Source organism: Geospiza fortis, unplaced genomic scaffold, assembly GCF_000277835.1.
Source record: "Geospiza fortis unplaced genomic scaffold, GeoFor_1.0 scaffold12, whole genome shotgun sequence".
Classification (NCBI taxonomy): domain Eukaryota; kingdom Metazoa; phylum Chordata; class Aves; order Passeriformes; family Thraupidae; genus Geospiza; species Geospiza fortis.
In genome coordinates this window covers 6,537,869-6,547,886 of record NW_005054323.1, presented here as the reverse complement: position 1 = coordinate 6,547,886, position 10,018 = coordinate 6,537,869, and the positions used below count along the sequence as shown (strand labels likewise).

At 39.2% G+C, this 10,018-nt stretch overlaps 1 protein-coding gene across 1 annotated transcript in view; it reads right to left on the bottom strand.

Moving 5' to 3' along the window:
* The window catches only part of MPDZ (multiple PDZ domain crumbs cell polarity complex component), an 85,285-nt gene that overhangs the window by 12,126 nt on the left and 63,141 nt on the right, over positions 1-10,018 (bottom strand). The window contains 9 exon segments of the mRNA XM_005420893.2: positions 1-202; positions 522-667; positions 1,465-1,642; positions 2,991-3,065; positions 3,156-3,248; positions 3,791-3,871; positions 4,214-4,304; positions 4,567-4,658; positions 9,453-9,649. The exon segment at positions 1-202 is cut by the window's left edge and continues 130 nt beyond it. Of these exon segments, the coding sequence (XP_005420950.1) occupies positions 1-202; positions 522-667; positions 1,465-1,642; positions 2,991-3,065; positions 3,156-3,248; positions 3,791-3,871; positions 4,214-4,304; positions 4,567-4,658; positions 9,453-9,649 (1,155 nt within the window).

Below are 10,018 nucleotides of genomic sequence, written 5' to 3'. Positions count from 1 at the left end.
AATTCCATTCTCCAGCAATGAAAGTGTACAATGGCAAATTGTGTAGCATCTTCCAGCAGACAAATACAAAAAGCTTAGCCAGCAATGAAAACAAAAACAACCAAAGAAATCACCATGCCTCTAGTATCTGATCACCAGCCCACAGTCGTCCATCTTTAGATGCTGCTCCTTCTTCATATACCTCATGGATAATGATTGCTCCCTGACAACAAAAACACCAAAATTTCATGTTGAAGGAACAGTCACCATTTTGAACCAAAAGTAACTGAAAATTGCTACTATAATTCATCAGTGAAAAGTCAGATGGAATGAAAGGCAGATGCATGATGAAAAAATTACCAAAATATTTATGAAGCTCATTTTTACTATTAATTTTAGAAAAGGCTTTTTTCTTATTTTTGTTTCTTTTGCGTCTTTCTATAAATGCTTTAGAAATAAATGACAAAAAATCTCTTCTATCAGACTTTATTTTCATTACTGTTATTTCACATGAGTGACACATATTTTTCCAACCAACCAACCAGCAAAGTGTCTGCTCCTCCAACAATGCTCAGACCAAGACCAGTCCTTCCTTTGGAGATATCAATGGTTGTTTCACATCCAGGAATGATGGGACAAGTAGCTGGGTCAGAGGTTAACATGGCTGGAGTTGAAGACCTGCTTGTGTCTAAAACAACAATGAAACATCCTGGTTACAGTAACAGGGTTCAGTATTGGCAAAGTCAGCATTTTTCAGAGTTCACTGACAGCTGTATAGCAGTAACTGAACAGCTGATCCACAGAGAATGATGCTCCCAATTCTCCTCCTCCTCAGAGAAGTACTATCCTATAGTTTTATTTGCCATGCCTCCTGTAGCTTTTATGCCATGAAGCATATTATAGCCTGGATTATAGCCTGGACAGAAAAGACGATATTCTACACAACATATTCTTATAGGATAGAACTTAATTTAAACATCTATACGATGTGTGCATTACTTGAATTATTATTAACTTAGAAGTGTCTTGCTTAACCAGTGACTATCGCCCATCAGAAACATCTTGACTTTCCACTCTGAAGGAGAAGAGCCAAATGTGACTAGTCATAAATGGCAAGACATTCGCAACCATCCTCTTTTTCCACAAAAATTGACGTGTCTTTTCTCCCTCACCTAAAGGAATGCCTTTCACTTAGTTCTAGACAACCATGACAGAGGCACCTGCTGCATATCTGAGATGGAGGAGAAAATCCTTTTATCCTCCTGCCTCTACAACAGGAAGCCAAGAGGTAGGTCTTCAGTATGGGGGTACAATGCTTTATTTATACATATATGAATATGTAATCTGGAAATATTAGAAAATGCAGAAGCCAACTCAGTGCACACAAAAAGGAAAAATTTACAAGCTGGGTCTTTGTTTTTATATTACAACCCTAGTTGTAATACAGACACTCATAGGAATACAGACACACAAGGAAAACATTACTTTTGATTGCTTCTGGTTCCGGTGAGCTGGAAGTCGGGACAGCTGCTGGTGGTTGCATATTCTTCTTCTCTGCTGGGACGGTGCTGGGAAGGGCTGGTGCTGTAGTCAGGTTATCTGTCTCTGCTGGGTTGATTGTAAGCCTTACCACAGATTTGGATGTCTTCAGGAGACTAATAAACTGAATGATAAAGAGAAAAGCCTATGAAAACTGTAACTGGATCGTTCAGTTGCAAACCAAAAATAAAGCAGAATAACAGTTCTGCAAACTGGAGCTACTTGTCACATTCTTGCAGGTTTTCTCATAAGGAACAAACATAAATATTGATGTTTTTTCTAAGAAAACTTTTTCCATGAAACTTTGCCAAACTATAGTAGATGAGAATATGGCAGTCTTTCAATGGTTTCTCTAGACAAAATACTATATTGTGTAGCAATTATTGGAGAAACAGAAGTATTGCCTTTTAATGCTGGGTGGAGCCCAATTCTGATCTCATAGAAGTCAATGTCAAAATATCTAGTGAACTAAAGAAATGTACAACTGTCATTCTGGAAGAAAAACCTGAAAATACTACCTGAACTGTGGAAGGGAGAGACAGACATCAAGGTGTAATGCAAAATCTAGTTCAAAGAGATACTGAAGACCCTCCAAAATCAACTGCCATCTTACAGAAAAGATACCAAATCCTCTTGAGACTTTACATTTCAGTAGAGATATTTTCAGAAATTACTTACTCGATCTCTGTTCTTACAAAGCTTATCTACCCCTACCTCCTACAGGCAACTTCACTATCTCTTACTTATATACTGCTTCAGAGATAGCAGCACATCAAAGAGTAAGATTGATGCTCTCCTAATTGCCCTTCAACAAACAGAAAGTAATCTACTCATGCCTAAAGAATCACTTTTCTTGGTAGCAAGGTAGGTGCTAGAAAAACAGCCTCCTTGATTTACTACAGAACCCAAATTGAGTTTGCAGAGCTAGAAGCTAGAAATAAATCCTGTTATTTAGGAATGGAGATATTTTTCTCCAAAGGTTTGAAATACTATGCTTGGAATATAATGAGACTGTTACTAAGACAGTTCCCATGGACAAGTACAGTTTATGACTTGATTTACCACTGAAACAACTCACTCATGCAAATTTACACACATTAGTTTTACTGGTTCTAACACCTTTAAAGTGGACTAGCTATGCAGAGTCATTATTGAGCAATAGTTCATGGCTTTTATCACACTACTAAGTGTCTCTCAGTCATCAGATCTGAACCACAGGGAAAATAAAATCACATTCGAAGCAGAGATAGGAGGATTCATGTAGTATAAAATAACAGTTGACCTATAAATTTATTAGGCTTTAGCTTATTTCGCAGTAGTTTCCTTATCCAGACAATGTCTGCAGATCTTTGGGTTTTTTAGTCAGGTTTGAAAATTAAGTATAGTCAAGAGAACCTCACTAGTTTAAGACACAATCATCTCCTACATTAAACAGTGTGCTTTCTGTAACATTCCTGACACTTCAGAAGCACCTTTTCTACAGGATATCCCACAACAATTTCGTCATCCACTGCCAGAATCACATCTCCAACTTTGATACGTCCATCCTGGAAAAACATAAAATAAAAAATATGAACTATGATGCTACTCCAAAAAACATTCTTCATTCCCTAATTAGATTTTAAATATTCTCACACCTTTGCAGCTGCACCATGATCTGTTAAGCTTTTAATAACTACTCCATTAGCTGTGTCTTCTTCACTAATGGCAATTCCAAAGCCTCCTTGATCCTGGGGCAAACAGAAAATGCAAATGGTTAAATACTGCGACATCAAAATGTTAGAATACAATCACTAAAGACTAGTGAAGCCTGCTGACATACCAAGTCTGAGGTTTCACAATGCATCAATACTTTTGTTTTAAACTATTTCTGGAACAGATTCTGCCAAACAAACAGTATACTGACTACCAAGATAAATCTGAAACACTTCTAAATTCAAATCCATTCCTTTGAAATCTACAAGGTAAACTGTTATTCACTTTTTACTTTGAACAATTAGGGCATTGATTTCACCTGAGGAACCATCAGTAGAGATGGTTATAAGAAGTTGGGCAAATAGAACAAGAGAATACTTCTTCCAGAGACACAAAGCAATTAGCAAATTAAAAACAGACTTTCTGTGAGGAAAACTTTGAGATCCATTCCCAAACAGGAAGAGGAGATCTCTAGAAATCTCTTTTCCAACTTCAAGTAACTAAGAGTCTGTTTGGTGTAAGAGGGACAGCATTACAAAATTGAATGGCTGTTGACTGATGTAAATTCAGTACACACCTTAGGAAGTTCCACATACTGAATGTTTTTACATGAACTTAAGTCAGAAAATGCACTTGGGTTTGCAACACTGATGTCAATCTAAGAGAAAAATAAAATGCAACTGTAAGTGACTATATCCAACATTTTGCACCAAAACAAAGTAGTGCGCAAATATTTAAAGTGAGCCTGCTCATTTTCTAGTTTCACCTAAACTTCTAACTCTATTGATGGGAATATTAAACTTACTTCATAGTATAGAGGAATATAAAATGAAACAAAATCGATGACAACTGTACTAAATTTAGCAACTTTACTAAAATCTCAGTTGTTTTTCTATGAGTTTCTTTTCTTTTACTGTATTTACTAAGCAGACAGGATCCTCCTTTTTCCAGAACAATGTTAGCATTTTGGTCAAATATGAAAAATAAATATTGACTTTACCTCTTGATGTTGAAGCGTCCCTGAAGTACACTGTGAAGCCTCTACTGACTTTGCAGGGCAAACAGCCATTTGATTTACTGCATCCTTGTTTCTGCAATATATTCCGTTAAAGAATGTAATAAGAAGGCAATAGTACCGCCCTGTATTTCTTAGGACAAGTTTAAGTTTGGTTCTTAATTTCTGGCATTCACAATACAAATATCAAAACAGAAAACTGCAAGAATATTTAACAAGTAGTAAGATTGTCTTCAAAAGCACATCTATGTTATCAAAAGTAAAAATAACAAACATTATGTGAAACTTGAGAACATTAAAAATTAAACCTTTTCAGCCAAATCTTTACCAGAACTTACCTGATAAAGATTACTTTAACTTTAGATGGTGCGCATTTGATTATTGAAGAAGCATTCTGATGAGTCCTTCCATAAAGGATTTGGCCATTTATCTAGATAAGGAAAAGCAGCAATTATTTATCAAAATATTTTAATTCCTTACACTTAAACTAATTTTAAGCCTTTAAAAATTCCATACCACTGACTAAACAGCAACTGTATAAAAGTAAGAGTTATGTTATGTCTTACTTTCACTCCCTTTTTTCCGTAAAAATATTCACCATAGTCTGACTTCAGACTAACACTATCACAGAGCTAAAAATGTCATTCTCTGAGTTCTATTGGGTTGACTTGGCACATAATCTATTTTCACTTGCCATTGATCACTTCATGACTGATGAGGTGATTAAGCAGGGCCATGGGAAATTCTAACCATAACAAATAAATGAATTGCTTATATCCTGCAATGAGATTGCTATTCTTTATTGAATCTCAGGCACTCCAAATCCCTGAGCCAGGCACTTTATACACAGAAGTCTGAACACTGGTACATTTAGCAGAGTTTTAAACTAGATTTGATGAGGAAGAGGGAAGGGGATGTACCAAGGAGGCTTCTTCTCAGAAGGTGAAGAGGTTGATAATCCAGCTGAAGTGCCTCTACACCAATATGGGCAGCATGGGTAACAAGTAAGAGGAACTGAAACCAGTTCCTTGATTGCACCAGAATCATGCAATTCAAAGTCTATAATCTAGCTAGACTCATAGAAACCTGGTGGGATGAATCACACAACTGGAACATTTCAATCAAGGGCTACAACCTTCTCAGAAGAAAGAGGCTGGGAAGAAGGGGCAGCTCAGGAGCTTGTTGGTAAAAATTAAGGACAGCATCAATGAGGGACACCTTGTGGCTGGGGTCTACCACAGGGTGCCTGATATCTGCAAGGCTGTTGACTTCTTGCTCAAGATAAAGAAACCATCAGGCTTGCATACTTTCATCCTGATGGGGGATTTCAATCACCTGCATGTCTGCTGGGAAAGTGGTACAGTTGACTGCAAGCAATCCAGAAGACTCCTGGAGTGCACTGAGGACAACATCCTGGCCCCAGTATTGGACAAACCAACCAGGGAGGCAGTGTTACTGGACCTGGTGCTCACCAGTGCAGATAACCTTGTTAGAAAGATTGAGATGGAGGCAGCCTCGGCTGTAGTGACCATGCCCTGCTTAAATTACTGATCTCAAGGAATATAGGCTTGGAAAAAAGGCAGAGTCAGAACTGACACTTATCTTTAGAATAATGGACTTCCATCTGTTAAAAAAATTAGTGGATGAGATTCCCTCAGAAACTGACCTTAGAGACAGAGGACCTCACCAGCTCTAGTAGCTTTTTGAGGATACTCCATCTCCACGTGTAAGAAATCAAGTTAGGCAAGCTGGAAACCAACATGGCTAAACAAGGATCTGCTCCTCAAACTGAGGAGTAAGAAAGAAATGCATAGCCAGTGGAACTAAGGACAGATGATCTGGGAAGAGTACATAGATATGGTTTGGATGGGTGTAGAGATGGGCTTAGCAATACTAAGGCACAGAAGAAAGAGGCTTTGGCAAGGGATGCAAAGAGATATCAGAAGGGGTTCTATAAGTAGAAGTCAGAAAAGAAAGACCAAGGAGAGTGTACCTCCCTAACAATCAAGAATGCACAGCTGGGGACAATGGATATGGAGAAGGGTGAGGAACTCAAAGTTCTTCACCTCAGTCTTCAACGACAGTCTGGCTTCTCACATCTCTCAAGTTACTGAACCTCTAGGTGGAGGTTGGGAGAAGCAAAGTGCCTCCCAATGTAAGCAAAAAGCAAGTTTGAGACCACTTGATGAAACTAAATAGGTACAAGTCAATGGGGTTTGATGATCTGCAATCCAGGTTCCTGAGGGAACTGGCTGATGTAGTTGCCAAGGCACTCTCCATCCTACTTAAGAAGTCAGAGAGGTCAGGTAAAGTCCTCAGTGACTAGAAAAAAGAAAACATCACTCATTTCTTGAAAGTGGAGAAAGGACCTCCAGGAAACCACAGACCATTGAGCCCCATCTCTGTACCTGGAAACATCATGAAGCAGATCCTCATAGAAGCAATGTTAAGGTTCATAGAAGATCTCAGCCAGCACAACCAGTGAAACCTACTTAAGCCTCTACAAGGCCTTTGACAAAGGTCCACACAATGTCCCTATCTTCAAATTAGATAGAGAGATTTGAAGGGTGCACTATTGAGTGGATAAGGAACTGGCTGGATGGAGACAGCCATGGTGTTGTGATCAACGGCTGTGTGTCCAGGTGGAGGCTTGTGACAAGTCAGGGCTCTGTCCTTGGACAGGCTCTTTAATATCTTTATCAATGAAACAGATGAAGAGATCAAGTACACTCTCAGCAGATTTGCAGAGGACATGAAGACAAGTGGTGTAGCTGACACAACATAAAGATGGGGTGCCATCTGGAGAGACCTAGACACACTTGTCAAATGGACCTTGGGAATCTCATGAGATGCAACAAGTCCAATTGCAAGGTCCTGCACCTGGGTTGGGACAATCCAAGATAAGAGTATGGACTGGGAAGGCCAATGTCATCATGGGCTGCATCCAAAGAGTTGTGACTAGAAGGTCAAGGAAGTTGTACTCTGCCCACTTGAGACCCTACCTCAAGCACTGCATCCAGTTATGGAGTTCTTAGCACAAGAAAGATGTGGATCTGTCAGAGAAGCTCCAGAGGAGGGCCAGGAATATGATCAGAGGGCTGGACCACCTGTCCTGTGAAGACAGGCTGAAGAGTTGTGGTTGTTTAGCCTGGACAAGAGAAAACTCTGGAGATACATTACTGCAGCTTTTCAGAACTTAAAAGGGACTTATAAAAAAGAGGAAGGGTAACTTTTTATGTGGGGTGATCGGGTTATGACAAAGGGCAATGGTTTTAAACTGAAAGAAGGAAGTTTTAGACTAGATGTCAGGAAAAAACTCTTTATCCAGACAATAGTGAGGTCCTGGAACAGGTTGCCCAGAGAAGCTGTGGATGCTACACTCCTGGAACTGTTCAAGGCCAGACTGAATGGGACCAGAGAAACTTGATCTCATGTTTGCCAACCCAGGCCATTGAGGAAGACTTGCAAGTAGACGACCCTTAAGGTCCCTTCCAACCCAAGCCATTCTAGACTCCACACTTATTATCTGAAGATGTGACCTGGTAATCTTTTTTCCATTTGGTAGAGCAGACTAGTCACTATAACACCTTGGAGTGCCTACAATTCAGACAGGAGAGGAGCTATCAGTGTGAATTTGCAGACTAAGGCCATTATTTGTTTGCATTTTATTAGTTGCATTTTTTATTGAAAAAATGAAAAAAAAACTTCTCAGTGCTGAAGTTAACTGAAGAAAAGAGAAATTATTGAAAAAGGACAGTATGGACCTACACAAAGGGAAAGCAATAAAATGCACATAGGCAGCATTAACAGAAGCAAAGACACAGCAAAGCAACAGATGCAAGACACTGTACTGGGCTGAGCATAACACTCCTATGCAGGGTGTGTGCACCAGGCAAGGTCACAGGGATCCCGAGCCCTGTCCTTTACACTGGAGTTTACAATCCAAATGCAGCACTCCCTCCAGTGCTTGCCACAGCCTTATGAAAAATACATGGTCAGGCTGCCAAGTGGGGGGGATGGGACATAGCCCTCAATAGCTGATGGACAGCTACTTGGGAATATAGGGAGCAAGCTCAGATGTCTCCTCTCAGAAGAGGTTGAGGCAAATTCTTAGCATTAGTCTGCAAGTTTATAGTGTGGACGTAACCAAGAAATCACAAGAGGATAGCTTCAGACAGATGTGTGTCAACATGTTTTCAGAATATTCCACCTCTTCCACATCAGGATTTTAAAAACAGATGCTTCAAGCAAACTGTCTCACAATATCGGAGTCTGCAACAAAGTTCCCTCCATTAGACTTGGTCCACAGTGCCAAAAATCCCTTCATTTTTTTTCCTAGTCTGCAAATTCCAGCCAATATCATTTACTTTCTCAATGTCTCCCTCAAGATCTGTTTGGATTCACCGTTCCCGCTCTGTACCACTTTGCCAGTACATCCTCAAACACTTCCACATATAGCTTTGAAGTTACACAAAGCAGTTCTGTGAGGGTAATGTTTCCTACTGCTATCAGAAAGAATGGGAAAAGCTATAGTAGAGAATACATCTCCAAGTATCATCAACTGAGCTGTGGGAATATAGAAACATAAATTATGCTCACACATGTACTTGAAATGTTAGTTGCATGTTTAGTGGTTTGGCCACTCCACTCCACTAGAAAACAGCACCCAAACATATGAGTTAGAAGTCCATAATAAAAATAGATCTGTTCTTGTTTCCCCAATTTAATTTCCACATTCTGTTACATAATATAAAAATATTCTGCTATTATCACACTTCTAGTAAACAGGGAAGTAATTAGAAAGTCTAGAATTCTGCACAGATGGATGGATTGGAGGATTTCAATATTTTTCATGGCCTGCAATTCACTGCCATTCCATACATCTCAGTAACTCAGAAACAGCTGTCATCCCACATTTCTATTCAACACACCTTCATTCATACAGAATCTTCTGAGTTGGAAGGGACCCACAAGGATCATTGAGTCCAGCTCTTAAGTGAATGGTGCATACAGGGATCTAACCCATAACTTGGTGTAATTATAACCAGGAAAAAATCCACTACACCTATTTGGCACAGATCAGAAGGAAGATCTTATAGCATAGTGATATGAACTTTGATAAACTTGGGATTTCAAAGTCTACCGAAAAACATACGCATTTCAGCAAGACTCTGGTATTTGAAGTCAGTACATTTGGGCTTCAGTATAAATTGCAAAAACTCACCTCTAGCAACTCATCTGCAATCTGTAACCTGCCATCTTTTCCAGCTGCTCCATTTGGATCAATTCCCACTATAAAGACACTCATCCTGGATCGGTCTTTGTTACCAGCAAGACTAAGTCCCAGACCTGTCTTTCCTTTTTCCAGCTCAATCATGTGTAGCTCCCCTGGTAGATTTCCATAGCGCTGCACGATCTTTTCTAAATGTAGAAGTGAAGGTAGCAGAGGTTGGATTTACATTAGAAAGTTTCACAAGCCACCTAGAGTCAAGATCAGTGCCCAGTGTGCAGTATCTGAGAGAAGCCCAAAATGGATAACTAAATTTTCAATGTAAACCACACCTTCTTTTAAACTAAGCCTTAGGTGATTTATAATAATATTTCTAGCTTATTGTTTTCATTATACCTTCAGAAAATATTATAAATTTTCTTCAAAATGTTCATACACAAAAGAAGTAAATCTTCTTTTCAGTAACACTTTCAGGTAACAGATACTATCGTATTGATCACTGCCAAAAGTCACCTGGAGTACACTGAAATTCTTCAAGTCATCCTACACTGAACTGGAAC